This window comes from Sander lucioperca, chromosome 4 (assembly GCF_008315115.2).
Source record: "Sander lucioperca isolate FBNREF2018 chromosome 4, SLUC_FBN_1.2, whole genome shotgun sequence".
NCBI classification, from domain to species: domain Eukaryota; kingdom Metazoa; phylum Chordata; class Actinopteri; order Perciformes; family Percidae; genus Sander; species Sander lucioperca.
The window spans coordinates 39,931,300-39,948,712 of NC_050176.1; the positions used below are offsets into that span (position 1 = coordinate 39,931,300).

The 17,413-nt window shown below is 43.1% G+C and overlaps 1 protein-coding gene across 2 annotated transcripts in view; it reads left to right on the forward strand.

The window, feature by feature from the left end:
* The first annotated feature begins 417 nt into the window (after positions 1–417).
* The window catches only part of LOC116049192 (receptor-interacting serine/threonine-protein kinase 3-like), a 286,056-nt gene continuing 269,060 nt past the window's right edge, over positions 418–17,413 (forward strand). For both annotated transcript variants that reach the window (XM_036000577.1, XM_036000576.1), the window contains exons 1-5: positions 418–524; positions 1,302–1,444; positions 1,525–1,690; positions 3,961–4,116; positions 10,166–10,314. In XM_036000577.1, coding sequence (XP_035856470.1) covers positions 1,308–1,444; positions 1,525–1,690; positions 3,961–4,116; positions 10,166–10,314 — 608 coding nt within the window. In that variant the 5' untranslated portion in view covers positions 418–524; positions 1,302–1,307. The remainder of the gene's footprint in view (positions 525–1,301; positions 1,445–1,524; positions 1,691–3,960; positions 4,117–10,165; positions 10,315–17,413) is intronic.

The window sequence follows — 17,413 nt, forward strand, 5'->3', positions numbered from 1 at the left end:
GTAGCTAGATAGCACTTTGTCGCCACCAGCACAGAGTGTACAACGAACCTTAATATTGCCATCTTTAGCTGACACAAACTCAAAATAGAAATAAATGAAATAAAACGCGCATCTCTCTCCTCCCTCCATTGTTGTTTACATTTGTGTCGCAGCGTGGTACACGTACATTAACTGTCCACATGCTGAAAACGTGACTTGTCGTCGCGCACGTGACTTCACTCCCCGAGACAAGAAGAAAGCAAAAACAATATATATTTTTACTAAGGAAAATGACAAAAATAGTAACGCACAGTGACTTGGATAAGTAACTTTAATCTGATTACTGGTTTGGAAATAGTAATGCGTTACTTGTTACTGAAAAAAGTGGTCAGATTAGAGTAACGTGTTACAAGTAACCCATCACCCGGCATCACTGCTGAAGACAAAGAGAAGAGAAGAGAAGAGAAGAGCATCTTCATCTCTGCAAGTGTTTCCTCGACACACAAAGGTTTAGAGTCTTTAGGTCGACCTGAAGAGTTCGGCAGGTGAGAATCCTAGCAGAGATATCTGTAAATGTCTGATAATCAGCTGAACAAACTGTTATCTATCATGGATAACCCCGACCCCTTGTTAGACTTAGACTTGTGGCAAACTATAACAGTTAAAACAGTTAGTCTACACACCGAGAGCTTTCGCCTGTTTGTGGAAAACAAATCACTATTTACAGAGTAGCACTGTGGCTGTTAAAACAGTTCTGTGTAGACTCTGCATCATGCAGACAGAGCAGATTGAAATATGGATTTCTTCATGTTTATGCCCGTTAAGCTGATGAGAGACATTGGGCTAACATCACTTCTCCAAATAGCAGTGGTGAAGTTTACGGGCAACAGGCTGCTGATGTGTTTTTTCACAAAGCATCTTTGGAAACAGGGTTTCTGTGATGTGGTGACGGCTGGGAATCTCTCGGCTCCAGTATACTGAGAAGACAAGAAGACGTGGAAACCCAGTATTATTAACGACAGACAATGGCTGGTCGTCAAGTGCAATCATGCATTGGGCAAGAGCCTAGTTATTTTTTTACAGCCAAAAAATATCCAAATGGCTGGCATTGCTCCTCTTCCTTCGTCTATACCTGCTTGACAGAGAAGTTATTGTCACATTGCTATGAGGTGGTATCAGTAGTATCGGAGTCATTTTATGACTACAAGTACGAGTACGTGCGCACGGCATCGGACCGATACCCGATACTGGCATCGGTATTGGTGCATCCCTAGTCTAAACTGGACTCAGGGTTTGATTATACCAATAATTTGTTCCTCCAGTGAACTATGGAACAGTTTGTTGAAGACTCCAGCCTGGGGGACTGGAAGGTGATTGGCTCTGGGGTTTTTGGAGAAATCTACAAAGCCAGGCATCATCAGTGGGGCTATGACGTGGCCATTAAACTGCCTCTTCAGGACAAGGGGTAAGTGCTTACAAAGGGTTTCCTGTTTATAACTACATAAAGTTGTGTGAATTACTCATAATGCAAACAAACACACACAGGACCGAGAAGTCTTTGCTGCATGAGATCGACATGATGTGTCAAGCCACCAGCCCGCATGTTATGTCCGTCCGAGGGATCTTCAAGGGTCGAACGCCCTCTGGCAGGTCAACACAACTTGGTCTGGTCATGGAGGTCATGGAGAGAGGATCATTGGCCTCCCTTCAGGTAACCAGGGGTGGAACAACTACTCATATCTTTTACTTAGAGTAGCAAAACTCTGTAAAAAATACTCATGCTACAAGTCTTGCATTAAAGGAGAATTCCGATCGATTTCATCACGTAGCTCTGTTGTTTGTAAATGTGGAGTGCTGTCAGTTGCAAGAAAAACGAAAACAATCGGTGCTGCCTACACCGTGTTATCCTCCTGCTAGAACAGGCTGAAACAGGGCCTAGGAAAAGAGTACTGAACTATTTTTTCTTTGTACACTTCAGACTATGTTGCGGCATGATTATATATATATCATTATATATATAAAACCACACACTGCACTGTACATTGATTGTGTCTAGATATTCCTTTTTGTTGTTGTTGAAGTAACAAAAGCACAAATGAAATGTGTGCTGTTATATTATAAAAACCACTGATAACAGACAGGTGTTAGGAATATATTATATAACTGTACAATTTACTTATTCTTACAATTTACTTATTCAACTTTACTTGTAAAATATACATATTCTTACTTTTTCCTAATATAACTTTGCAATTGCTGTGTTTAGTCCTAGTAATGACAATATGAAGTATTACTAGAAATCATAGTATTAGACTCAGAAAATGTCCTCTGCCTCTTTGAATCCTGTGTAACTTCCAGTGGGGGAGGGGTACTCTTGTCTGATCACTGCTACAACACAGCTAGGCAAAGTTCTTCTGGTGCCACGGCCAAGGCGCTCTCCTCTCAGAACCCACTCCAGAATCACCTGGTAGGCCACGAGTCTGCATTGGCTGGGGGGGAGGAAGGGCGAGCTTTGGTTATTTCACTAAAGAAGTGGCACATCTATTTATAATAAATAATAATACATTTAATTTATATAGCGCTTTTCATGGTACTAAAATACACTTTACAGTAAAAACCAGCACATATATCACATTAAAAACAGATAGGCAATAAAAGCAACAATAAATAAAACAATAAAACCAGTAACTATCAGGTGAGAAATGTGAATGATTAGTGTTTTGAATGTGTATTTACAACAAAAAGCAAAAGTACCTAAGCCAGGACAGACTCACGAAAGCCTGTTGTCCTCACTCATTAGACAGCTGGCCATCAGGTCCGCTTCTTCCAATTTACTTTCGGGACAAAAAAAACGCTTCCAGAACATCTATAGATCAGATGGGGAAACCTCTCTGTATGGGCGAAACAATGTCCGTTATCTGGGGACCCATCCAGACCAGGCTGTATGAGATCCCATTCCTTACAGCACAGGCTTTCATCCTCGGTGGTCACTGCGATACAGTACCCACAGGAGCACCACCATGTCCCCGCACGTCGTGGCCTTGAAGCAGCTGCCTCTGCCTGCTCCTCTGTTTGTGCCCTTCTCTCGATAAGATCTTGTGCCAATAACTCTTTGTCTGTATATTCAGGTTCGAAAAGATAACCCCGACCATCAAACTCCAAAAACTTCTCTGTGTGTTCCACATCGGATTGGGATGAACTATCCATCTGAGTTGATATTCTAAAAACACTGACACAATCTCGTTATTATCCCAAAGCTCCGTCTTCGTCTCTCTCTCAGCTGACAGTCTGTGAGTCTCCACCGTTGCTAAGTTACCTATGTGCATGCACGATAGCCCTTGAACTTTTCAACTGTGGCCGGCCCTCTGCTCTGCTGGGTGAGCTGTGGTGTCAGGTTACAGCCTGTTACAGTCATTACTATGGACATAACCACGGCAAATTGTTTTTTGGTGGGAAAAATACTTCTCCAGAAAACAGGAAATAAACAGAGGTATGGATTAACACAACTTTTATGCCTTTCTGTCACATCTACTGCAGTCAGATTCACTGTGTTCACTCGGAAGGAAACACTGCACATGGGTAGGCACTTGTACTGACATTTCAAACATGTTTAAAGGCTAAAAACAAGTTTAAAACTTACCTTGCTTCAGCCTGTTGGGTGCAAAATCTAGCAGGAAGATAACAAGGTGTAGGCAGCACCGATTGTTTTCGTTTTTCTCGCTACTGACAGCACTCCAAATTTACAAACAACAGAGCTACGGGTTGAAATCAACAATTAAAAAAAGCATAGAATAAATAAATAATATATATTACATTTGTTGTCTGAGTTATACCATTTTATATTCAAATAGTCATTTTTAAAGAAAAGAAGAACATTAATATAACAGCATATTCCAAACCTTTGAATGGTAGTGTAGGCTATATGTGTAGCTCACTATCTCCACTATTTGTGGATCTGTAACTCTGGAAACAATCTTACAGGAAGCATTGAGGGGAACTCCTCCCTGGCCGCTGGTCTTCAGACTGGCTCACCAAGTGGCTCTGGGTATAAACCTCCTCCACAGTCTGCCCCGTCCCGTGCTCCACCAGGACCTGAAGCCCCAAAACGTGGTGCTGGACGACGCTCTCAATGCCAAGGTGAGTCCCAGGCTTTGAGGGGAGGCCAGGCCTCATGTTTACTTTATACTATTATAATACTTTGCACCATCTCTGGAGACTAAATGGAGCCTGAAAAACACATTGTAAACCCAAAAGATACAGCCATGGGTTTCCCTTACATGTTGCAACTTGATAATATACGGTAGTAAATATGTATGTATGTATGTATGTAAGTATGACGCGTTATCAAAATACGCCCCTCTTCATAATTTTGGTTCCAGAACATCCCGTTCTCATTCCTGACTTGTAAGATAGGGATGCTTGTCGCGGCTGTGGCTCAGTGGTAGAACAGTCGCCTGCCAATCAGAAGGTTGGTAGTTCGATCCCTGGCCTTGCAGTCCCATATCGAAGTGTCCTTGGGCAAGGCACTGAACCCTGAGTTGCCCCCGATGCTGCTCCATCAGAGTGTAAATGTGTGTGAATGTTTATCTGTTGAGCAGGTGGCCCCTTGTAGGGGAGCCTCGGCCGCAGTCTCTGAATGTGTGTGAATGGTTCCTGTACTATGGAAAAGCACTTTGAGTAGTCATTAAGACTAGAAAAGCGCTATATAAAAATACTTTTTAGATATATTAATGTATTTTAAACAAAGCTAACTTAGCATTAAAAGTGTCATAATTTAATTCAATTCAATTCAATTTTATTTATAGTATCAAATCATAACAAGAGTTATCTCGAGACACTTTACAGATAGAGTAGGTCTAGACCACACTCTATAAAGCCCCAACAATTCCAATAGTTCCCCCAAGAGCAAGCATTAGCAGTGGCTATTGCGACAGTGGCGAGGAAAAACTCCCTTTTAGGAAGAAACCTCGGCAGACCCAGACTCTTGGTGGGCGGTGTCTGACGGTTGGGGTTATGACGGTACAGGATGTAGCGTGGCACAGCAGAGCATGGGTGGACGCGGTGGACGCAGCAGGACGTAGCCGGGCATTGCAGGGAATCGCAGAGCGTAGCAGGGTGTAGCAGGTCCATAGCCACAGCTGCACCCAAGACCCAGGTCTTGGTGTCGCCCTAATCCGAGGCGATGTTCTGGGCGAAGAAGAAACATAAGGACTCCGGGGAGTAAACTCCCCAGAGCTAGGTGAGTAACAAGCACTTCTGAGACAGGATGTGCATAAAAGGAAACAAAAGAAAAGAGGGTGTCATAAGAAGGAACTTCCTCGGCAGTCTAGAATTATAACAGCATAACTAGGAGAGGCACTATATTATTGATTATACGATAGGTAAATCTGATGACTGTAAAGAGAAGCAGAGAAAAGCAGGGGTGCTGTGTCTGTAGCTATACACCCTGCCCCGCCGGTCTAGGCGTTCACTGCAACTCCTCACTCCCTAACTATAAGCTTTATCAAAGAGGAGAGTTTTCAGTTTAGTCTTAAATGTAGCGACGGTGTCTGCCCCCCGAACCCAGATTGGGAGCTGGTTCCACAGGAGAGGAGCCTGATAGCTGAAGGCTCTGCCTCCCATTCTACTTTTAGAGACTCTAGGAACCACAAGTAACTCTGCATTCTGGGAGCGTAGGGCTCTAGTGGGACAATAAGGTACTAAGAGGTCCTCAAGATATGAAGGAGCTTGACCATTTAGAGCTTTATAGGTCAGAAGAAGGATTTTAAATTCAATCCTGGATTTTACAGGAAGCCAATGGAGAGAAGCTAATACAGGAGAAATATGATCTCTTTTCTTAGTTCTTGTCAGAACACGCGCTGCAGCATTCTGGATCAGCTGGAGAGTCCTAACGGACTTATTTGAGCATCCTGATAATAAGGAATTACAGTAGTCCAGCCTGGAAGTAACGAATGCATGGACTAGTTTTTCTGCATCGTTTTGAGACAGGATGTTCCTAATTTTAGCAATGTTACGAAGGTGAAAAAAGGCTGTTCTAGAGGTGTGTTTTAGATGGGCGTTAAAGGATAGATCCTGATCAAAAATAACTCCTAGATTTCTGACAGTAGTACTGGAGGCCAGGGCAATGCCATCCAGAGTAATTATATCTTCGGCTAATGAGGTTCGTAGGGGTTTGGAGCCCAGGACAATAACTTCGGTTTTGTTTGAGTTTAACATCAGGAAATTGTAGGCCATCCATGATTTTATATCTTTAATGCAAGCTTGAAGTTTAGCTAGCTGGCTGGTTTCGTCTGGCTTGATTGACAGATATAATTGGGTGTCATCCGCATAACAGTGAAAGTTAATTGAGTGTTTCCTAATAATATTGCCTAGAGGAAGCATATATAAAGAGAATAGAATTGGTCCAAGCACTGAGCCTTGAGGAACGCCATGGCTAACTTTAGCGTATTTGGATGGTTTATCGTTAATATTAACAAATTGCGATCGATCAGAGAAGTAGGACTTAAACCAGTTTAGTGCGATTCCTTTAATGCCAACTAAATGTTCCAGTCTCTGTAAGAGGATGGTATGGTCAATAGTATCGAATGCAGCACTAAGATCTAATAAGACAAGTACGGAGACAAGTCCTTTGTCTGAAGCAGTTAGAAGGTCGTTAGTAATTTTCACCAGTGCCGTCTCTGTGCTATGATGCTTTCTAAATCCTGACTGAAAGTCCTCAAATAAGCTATTGCTATGTAGAAAATCACATAACTGATTAGCGACTACTTTCTCAAGGATCTTGGAGAGAAAGGGAAGGTTAGATATAGGTCTATAGTTGGCTAAGACCTCAGGATCGAGGGTGGGTTTTTTCAGTAGAGGTTTTATCACAGCTACTTTAAATGACTGCGGTACATAACCTGTCAATAAAGACATATTTATCATATCTAGCAATGAAGTGTTAACCACGGGTAACGCTTCTTTAAGTAGCCTCGTTGGGATGGGGTCCAAGAGACAGGTAGATGGCTTAGCTGAAGAGACCTTTAGAATTAATTGTTGAGGGTTTATAGGATAAAAGCAATCTAAGTATATGTCAGGTCTAGTCGTTCTTTCTAGCAGTCTGTCAGTTAAAGGTGACCCATTAGAGGTTGGGGGCAAGAGGTGATGAATAGTATCTCTAATTGTTATAATTTTATCGTTAAAGAAACTCATGAAGTCGTCACTACTCAGAGCTATAGGAATAGATGGCTCAATAGAGCTGTGGCTATCTGTCAGCCTGGCTACAGTGCTGAAAAGAAACCTTGGGTTGTTCTTATTTTCTTCTATTAGTGATGAATAGTAGTCTGATCTGGCCTTTCTTAGGGTCTTCCTATAGGTTTTCAGACTGTCTTGCCAGTCTAAACGAGATTCTTCCAGTTTGGTGGAACGCCATTTACTTTCAAGTTTGCACGAGATTTGCTTTAATTTACGAGTTTTGGAGTTATACCAAGGTGCTAGTTTCCTTTGCTTCATCGTCTTCTTTTTAAGGGGAGCAACAGAGTCTAAAGTCGTCCGTAGGCAGGCCGTAGCATCGTCTACGAAATGATCAATTTGAGAGGGACTAAAGTTTACATAAAGATCCTCTGTTATATTATGGCACGTTAATGAGTTTAGTGCTGTTGGAATATCTTCCTTAAATTTAGCTATAGCACTGTCAGATAGGCTTCTAGCATAGAAGCTTTTATCTAATTTCGTATAATCGGGTAGTAAGAATTCGAAAGTTATTAAGAAGTGGTCTGATAATAAAGGATTTTGCGGGAATACTATTACGTCTTCAATTTTGATGCCATATGCCAGCACAAGGTCAAGGGTGTGGTTAAAACAATGCGTGGCCTCGTGCACACTCTGACTGAAACCAATTGAATCTAGTAGTGAGTTGAAAGCAGTACTAAGGCTATTGCTGTCAACGTCCACATGGATATTAAAATCACCTACAATAAGTACTTTGTCTGATTTTAGGACTACACATGATAAAAACTCTGAGAATTCCGATAAAAATTCACAATATGGACCTGGTGCTCGGTAGACAACAACAAATATAATTGGCTGTACTGTTTTCCATGTTGGATGCTGAAGGTTAAGAACGAGATTTTCAAAAGAGTTATAATTTAGTTTAGGTTTAGGATTAATTAACAGGTTTGAGTCAAATATGGCTGCAACTCCCCCTCCTCGGCCTGAGCCTCTAGGAATTTGAGTATTAATATGAGTGGGAGGAGTGGCTTCATTTAGACTGACATAATCTTCATGGCCCAGCCAGGTTTCAGTTAGACAGAATAGATCAATTTGATTATCGGATATCAATTCGTTTACTAGTATTGCTTTAGAAGACAGAGATCTGATATTTAGTAGACCGCATCTAATTTTCCTATCCTGTTCTATCATTGCAGTGGTAGTTGTAATTCCAATTAGGTTGTTAAGTATTGCCCCTTTTTTGGTTACCTGTGGCTGACGTGAGCTGGATGCTAAATTGACTATGTTTGCAGTCAACTTCTTATTACTTAGGGGATTCAACACTTTGTATGGTCTATTGTTGATTATAACTGGAATAGTACTAGTATTACATGTTACCCTGCAGAAAACATTTTCAGATTCATTCACTTGTAAAGTGCCATTAGGATCAATACCTGGGGGGCATGAATCTGTGATATTTTCAACAGAATGTCAATACTTAACTTTCAGTGTGGTCGTTATGTTGTCAGATAGCAGCCTGGCTCCATGTCGGTTTGGGTGGAGACCATCATGTTTCAGCAGGCTGGGCCTCTCCCAGAACAAGTTGAAGTTGTCGACATAGGGAATGCCCAGGGAAGCGCAGTGGGGTTTCAGCCAGGTGTGGAGCCCGAACAGTCTGGACCATCTTTCAGCACCCTTTCTGTAGGTAGGTAGAGGCCCAGAAATGACGATCCGTTTTCCTGTGCCCATCAGGGTGGTGATGAGAGTGGTGAAGTCTTTTCGAAGTGCTGTCGACCGTCTCTCTCTGATGTCGTTTGTGCCCACATGCACGATGATGTTGTTGACCTTAGCGTGGCAGGCGAGGATGCTGGGAAGTTTGTGCTGGATGTCACGGACCTTGGCACCAGGGAAGCAGTAGACCTTGGACGGACCGCTAGGTGTAGGGGGAATGTAGAGGTCCCTGACCATGGAGCTTCCGATGACCAGCGTGGAAGTTGTTGGGTCTGAAGGGGGGCGCGCCGACTGTGTGGATGGGCCAGGATGAGCGCCGTGGGGACGTGGCAGAGAAGGGTTTCTGCAGAGCAGAGGGAATTCCTCATCGTTCATCAGAATGGTGTAGCGATTTTCTAGTCGTATAGGTTGGGCTGGGCCTGAGTGTTGTCCTGACCGCCTGCTGTGGTGCTTGCTTATACGCCATGGCTCAGGCTGGTGTGGAGTGGAGCTGGTCAGCAGAGCTGACTTGGTTCTCGGCAGAAGCCGAGGAGAGACGACAGGGACAGAGGTTGTATTAGTGCGTGGTGGGGTGAGAGTAGTGCAGGGCAGAGTGGAATCAAAACATCCGACATTAGGGTGTGTGTGAGGGGAACTTCCAATGATAATGGTGTCAAGGAACTGTTCCTTCACCTTGATCTGGTGGAGAGTCGCTATTCTGGCTTCAAGTTCCACTATCTTCTGGCTGAACAGGAGGCACGAGTCGCAGCCAGGTGTACAGCTGAGGGGGGGCATCGTGTAGCTTGCTAGTTTAGCTAGTAGCAACGTTGACGGAGGCCCTCTCCAAAACCGATCCCTCTTCACTTGCAGTTCACAAGTCAACACTTGCGGATGCTCCTGCTTGTGTTAGCAAGCTGTGGATACTCCGTTACTACTGCCAAAATATAGAAAAGAATTCCAAGGAGGCAAACATCCTAAGGGGTCCGCGTCACCTCCCCGCTAGCAGACAGGCTAACTAGCCGTTAGCACAACAAATAGCTAGACGTTGGTTAACGGAGCGGAGGAGAGTTTTACAAACAACAGAGAAACTGCGGCCAGACAGGTCCGGTTAATATACAGCTAGACGATGCAAAGAGTTTACCGAAAGACTCTTAATTACAACAGTCATGAACATTCATAAACACTCCTTCATGTTCATGACTGGTTTCATGTCAGTCTTCTGCACACCCTTTCAAATGAAGTGTTACCAAATAAAGAATCTCTTTCCTCTCTTTGCTAATTATCTCTGCAGCTTACAGATTTTGGCCTTGCCCGGATTTCCTGCAGCATCACAGAGGTTTCCAACAACGGTGAACCACTAGGAGGGACGATTAACTACATGCCACCAGAGGCTTTAAAAAGCACATCGTACAAACCTACCAGAGCCTTTGATATCTACAGGTACAAGAGCATCGAACCAATTCAATTACATTTTATTTGTAGTAAGAGACTATAGAGTGTATTTATAGAGAGTACAGCGTATTTATAGTTATCTCAAGACACTTTACAGATAGAGTAGGTCTAGACCAGACTCTATAATTTACAAAGACCCAAAAAAAAAAAACAACCATATGGAAGTAAGTGACTGTTGTGTATTTAGCAGTCCCTCCAGGATGCGCATGCACGGTCTGAAATGTTCTGCACGTTCTTTTGCTGTACGTTTAGTTGGTAAATGTGAGATGTTCGAGTCACACACGTCTCGTCTTCATATCAGAAACAAGGAAATGAATTTGACGACGTATGTGTGTTACATCGACCCATTCTAACTCCTGATTGGTCATTGGCTCTCAGCGTCACATACTGATGCAGCGTCTGGCACGTGGGACTGCTGTGATTGGTTCAAGTCGCAGGAAACTCCGGTTATTGGTCAAATTTGCAGTAAGTTGCGGTGATTGCTCAAAATTGCGAGTCGCCCCAAATTCACGGTGATTCACGGTTGAATTTGCATGAATTGTTGCGATCGCGAAATCCTGGATGGATTGATTAAGCCTCTCTCACTATCACTGCTCAACACATCTTCTACCTTTATCTTAGAGTTTTCTCATTTGAGTGTTTTGTTTACATACTTACACGTGGTGCAAGAACGTCAGGCCTCTGTAAGTGTAGATGGCGCTGCCTGACAGCACACGTCACTGTGGTGCTGCCAGTAATATGGGAAATAAATAATTACAGGTCTTTACTTTTCGTATATGTACAAACAGTTCTACAGGACAGCATGTCAATTGCTACTGCTACTCAATGCTAGGCCTGATCTTAACGCAATTGTTTTACATAATCACAGTTTCTTTGTCTAACCGCTATTAATTGCTGACATAAGCTAAGGTCCTAAGGTCTATGACTGTTGATGGTAATTATCAATTTTATGTTAATTTTAAATTTATTTAAGAACAAAATACAATGCTTTTTATGATTATAAAGAGGCGTGGTTTACTTTATAGACTCTGTACTTGTGTTATTATATTATCTTGGTCACATGACATTGATGTAACAAAAGATGTATCATGGGATTCATTTGTTTGAACCATAATACATAAATAACTGTTACAGTTTCTTTGTTAATTGTAATTATTTCTGAGACAATTCATTGTACAGTCAAATTTGGGATTGTTACAGCTCTACTCAATGAGATTTACAACAGCAGGTGGCAGAGTTGACCCATTTAGCAGGATTTAACCTGAACCTTCACATAATCATCAGTCCAGACCGTCTATTCAGGTATTACCAAGGTCTCATTGAACCTCAAGGCCACTCTGACAGCCTTTTTAATTCTTCCTCCAATGTAGATGCAAAGCCCGAAATAGTGATGTTGCGCGTCCCGCTGGGAGACCGCCCACAGCTGGATGATATCAAGGGCGATGCTGCCGGGTTGACAGAGTTGACAGGACTGATGAAGAGATGCTGGGATCATAAACCTAAACGAAGGCCCAGAGCCCTTGGTGAGGAAACTACTTCATTTACCTCTGAAACTCTGAATTAACATGGAAAAATTGCTTGTGATGCCTGGCTCTAACGTTACATTCTTTACACTGTACAACAGAGTGTATAACTGAGACAGAACAACTGTTCAAGATGCACAAACGTGAACTGAATGACGCTGTCCATGAAGTGCTGAAGAAACTGGTGAGGAACAAATCTCTTCATAAACACTCAAGTCACGCTGAGACACTATAATATTTTGACACAATGCAGCAAATCATTGTTTCTATCATTGTGTAACTGGCTCTTTCTCTTTCCAGGACCAAAAGGAAGAAGAAGGCATGGCAGCAGGAGAGCAGGTTCAGAGTGATCAAATCGCTGAATCTCCAGGTCTGTATTTATAAGCTACTGTTGCCTGGGTCCAGACCTTTGAATTAGAATGCCTTTATTGTCATTGCACATGGCAACAGAATTTAATTGCACTTCCCCTGGTGGTGACACATAGTATGACAGGACAACATAGTAAAACATGAATTAGATAGATAGATAGATAGATAGATAGATAGATAGATAGATAGATACCACGTGAATAGCATGGACAATAACATAAAAATTACTAAATACTTAATAAAATAAAAAATACACATACGTATGTATGAATGTACTAAGGGATGTATAAGCATGTGACGCTTGCAGTGATAGGGCAGGAACTGACCCTGTGATTCAGTATGAGAGTGTGTGTCATGGTGGTAGTGCAAATAGGTCCAATAGTGCAAGGATAAAGTTTAGAGACCAGCTAAGGTCTAGAGACCAGCAAAATTGTAGAGACCAGCAAAAAAGTCTAGAGACCAGCAATTAGGACATAATAAAAAGATACCTAAGCAATATGAACAAAGTAATAAATAAATAAGTAAATAAATTATAGGAATTGATAAGTAGCTAAAACAAGACAAAGGATAAAAACTATTCAGAAGTTTGGACGTGCCACCCTGGAAACATCTGTAACGCGTTCCAGATGGCAGCAGAGTGAAGAGGTTGTGACCTGGGTGGGAACAGTCCTTAATTATGTTTTTTGCCCGCTGCAGGCATCTGGTGTGATATATTCCCATTACGACTCGCAGAACAAACGAGAACACTTTCTCCCAGAGTAAGGGGACTTTCAGAGCCCAAGTGTCCCATGTCCGCCGTGCGACGGGGGCGGCCCCTAAAAATCAAAAGAGGGTGCGGCCCCCGGGCCCTCGGGGGCCAAACGGCGCCCCCTCTAACTTTTTTTAAATTTCTCGCTGTCTAGTTTCGGCCACCAAAGGCAGCAAAGATAAGGATCCGTGGCACAATTGGGAACACTTTTGCCAAATGGGAACATATGCTCATCCGAAGTGTCCAAAATGTTCTCTGTCCATTATTGATGAGGGTGTTCTGGAGAATAAATTACCACATTTTGGTGGACCTGGAACCATGGGAAGGGCCCCTACTGGCCAGACCATTTGGGGACATTTGGGAACATTCACTCCCCCTATTAAAAACATACCAAATGTCCTGGGTTAGGATTCCCTAACACTGCTCTTCCCTTACTTTAAAGTGGGACATTTCGCCTGTTTTTAATAGGGAGAGTGACTGTTCCCAAGTGTCCCTCCTCGGCGGTCTCCTTTCCAGGCAACTTCACGAGCATTACCCCCCTGGACTACCAGGGACCCATTGGGAGGTGTGCGTCCAATTATAGAGGTTTACTCCTCGATGCACCGGGCCCAGGTTCAACTCCGACCTGCGGCCCTTCGCTGCATGTCATTCCCCTCTCTCTCCCCTTTCATGTCTTCAGCTGTCCTGTCAAAAATAAAGACCGAAAATGCCCCAAAAATAATCAAAAAAAAATGCCATTTTCAAAAATGAAATAAAATCATATTTAAGGAAAGGACCCAGAGACCCCACATTTTGCACAGTAGTGGGGGGTGCACCCCTCTACAAAAATTCAAGATTATTTATGCTCCAAACCGTTTAGAAAAAAAAAGTTCTGTTCAAAATTCCCCCAAAACATGGTCTTAGGATTGTTACCGCCAACACCATATTTGAATATTGTTTTGAACGGAAAAATCTCTTTTTTAGTATGTTGTTGCTGGGCCGAAATGGGTGGGGCCATCTTGGTTTGGAGTTGCTAGCACCTAGCATGCTCGCGTGGGAGGCAGGACAAATCCAATTACAAATGAATGGGAAGATTTTATAAGGGAAAATGAATAGGAAATGTTCCCAAATGTCCCTTCTTCAAACAGCCATATTTGTTCCAAAAAATGGTGATACATGCTTAAAGACTGCACCCAACTGGTCGTCACGAACCATAGATTTAGTGTATAGCGCGTGGGCATCGTAGACCATCAGGAATCCTATATGCTCAAGGCAAAAGGTCCTGGGGGCTGGAACTAAGCCAGTATTGTAGCCATGCCCCTTTCATGCAACATACGTGATATTTGTGTAAATATTTTAATGGCAAGTATTATTTTTTTCAATTATTAGGGTTAGGGTTTTCCATTTGGGAACAATTTTGACATTTGGGAACATGTGGCTTGTGGCAATGCCCCCTGACACCCCTAGCCACTGCAGCCCCCCCCTCAGGGCTTCCCACCACTTTAATACTCAAATGTCATAAAGTTGCCCAATTGTCCCTGTGACCTGGGAAAGTACAGCCACTGCTGTGCTTTCTTCACAAGGGCTGTGGTGTTTGTTGCCCAGGTGATGTGTGTCCCCAGGAATTTGTCCTTAACCCTCTCCACAGTGTCCCCATTGATGTAAACCGGGGCAAGGTCAGATCTTTCCTGCTGAAGTCTACCACTACCTCTTTGGTCTTAGAGGTGTTGAGAGACAGGTAGTTGGTGGAGCACCAGGAGTTTTGGGATTTTATCCCTTTAGGCCGACTCATCATTGTTGTAAATAAGTCCTATTACAGTAGTGTCATCTGAAAACTTGATAAACATATTGCTGTCATGAGCTGGGGTGCAGTCGTGAGTGTATAAGGTGTAGAGCAGGGCACACAACATACAACCATTGGGGGCCCCAGTGCTAAGTGTGAGGACAGAGGAAAGTTGGGAGCCCAGCCGAACTGACTGGGGAAGGTCTGTTAGGAAGTCGTGGATCCATCTGCAGATGTTAGTGCTGATGCCCAGGCCGTGTAGCTTGGACACCAGTCTTCCGGGGATGATGCAGAGCTAAAGTCCACAAACAACAGTCTTGCGTAGGTGCCAGGATGTTCAAGGTGGGTCAGCACACAGTGCAGGGCTGTGTTGATGGCATCTGCAGTTGACCTGTTTGCTTTATAGGCAAACTGGTGCTGGTCCAGTGTGGAGGGGAGGGGGGGCTTTTATGTGATTTAGTAGCAGTCTTTCAAAGCACTTCATAACAATGGAAGTGAGGGCCACTGGTCTATAGTCATTGAGGCTACTCACAGCTGATTTTTTCGGAATCGGCACAATGGTGGCAGATTTGAGGCACTTTGATGGAGCAGGTAGACAGAGAGAGTTTGAAGATGGAGGTGAATACCTTAGCCAGCTGGTCGGCACAGTCCCTCAACACTCTCCCCGGGAGCTCATCAGGGCCAGCAGCCTTCCTGGGGTTCATGCCAAGAAATGCCTTCCTGACCTCCTCTGCATTCAGAGAGAATGCCAGGGCATCTGTGAGCAAGAGTGTTAATGGTGTGGCTGATGTTGGCTCAGTCCTGGTCCCATTCACCTCAAAGCACACAAAGAAATGGTTGAGCTCCTCGGCCAAATGGCTGCTGGTACTTGGGCTTGGGTCTTTTGAACCCTTAAAGTTTGTGAGGTGAATTCCCTGCCAGACGCGCCGGGGATCCCCCTCGTTAAAGTGCCTCTTGATCTTCCTCCTGTAGGCCACTTTTGCTTCCTTGATGCCTGTCTTTAAGTTGGATCTGCAGCATCCATAGCAGTGCTCACCACACCGGTCCAGCGCCTCACACCCTGTGCAACTCAGGAGAAGAAAAGAGTCCAACCCCTATCCAGGAGTATGGTTCCAGAACCGAGACTGTGCGTAGAGGTAAGCCCCACCAGATCTAATTGGTAGCGCTCCACCTCCCGCACAAGTTCCGGCTCCTTCCCCCACAGAGATGTGACATTCCACGTTCCCAGAGCCAGAGCCCCTGACTGCTTCTTCCCAGAGACTGGACCCTCTCAGGTATGAACATACAACAAGAGCTCAAACTCTGCAGGTGCCTCTAATTTCTTGTCCTTCAGCTGAAGAACTTCTTATTTCTGTTCAGAGGAGAGAGTAGGCCTGAGTTAGGAAACACATACAGAAGTTTAGAATGGAAACATCAAGAATCATTCTCATTTTAGTCCTGTTAGCAGCATGGCTCTAGGGATAGTTATGTCAGTCCACCGCTTTGTTCCAGTCTGAAATATCTCAACAACTACTAAATGTGTTGAGATAATATCTTGTTCTGACATTTATTCCCCAGAAGATTGATCCATAGTGATCCTCTGAGTGTTCCTCTGGCGTCACCAGCAGGATTACACTTTTAGCTTTAAGTGAAAACATCTTATCATCTATTAGATGGATTTTAATGAAATGTGGTTCAGACATTAATGTTCCTCATGTAATGAATTGTAGTAATTCTGACTTTCTTTCTAGAGCCATCATCAGATCAACTTAAAAGTATTTTCCCCATGAAACACCTTTTCTTGAAATGATTATGTATTATCCTTATAGATAAACCACAGTCACGTTAATAATTAGAGTAGATGTAGAAATGTAATGTTTGCCAGTATGTCGTGTTTATGGATGTGTTAACTGCTGTTGCCAGGCAGGCTGTCTTTCTTTACCTCCGCTCTCAACTTCTTCTCTAACACTTACTTATTTACAGATTATTTTGTTTGTACGGCCCCATGATGTTTCAGAGAGTACTGCAACAAACAATGTGATGAGCAGAAACGTCTCTGTGCATATTTCACATTGTGTTTTATCATGTGGGAGGACATTAATGAAACCAGAGCAGATCAGTGATGTCTGTGTCTCTTATTATTTCTAGATTATCTTCCCGTTCCTCTTAGATACCAGTGACCAGTTAACTGAGATGAGTTTCTCTGTCTCTCTGACAGACTGAGGAACTGTGCATCATGTCTAACAGCAGTTAGGACTCATGTTGGATAGAAAATCATTCTGACTGTGTTTCTTCCTCCAGGGTGCAGAGGCCTGATCTGATGAAATGTAAGTGTGTTAGTTTCTCTTTAAATACACAGCTGATAGTTTTTATGCATTAGAACATTACTGACTACATGCATCATTATTAAACTTTATATAAATGAACATCAGCACACGAGCACAGAATTAAACCTTCAGATGTGTCTGATGATAAACTAATGCTGTGTTTTGGGTAACACTTCATAATAACCATTACCAAGGGTGAAACTTTGGTTTGAGAAGTGGGGTGGAGGGGTCTGGCGGTACCAAACTAGGTATAAGAAAAAGAAGTCTAACTGTCTTTATTATTTAAAATTGGGGCCCATCACTGAGACTAAAACAATATCAACATTTTAAAAGTTATTTTACTTTCAGACAACAAAATGATAATGAATATGTTTACTAG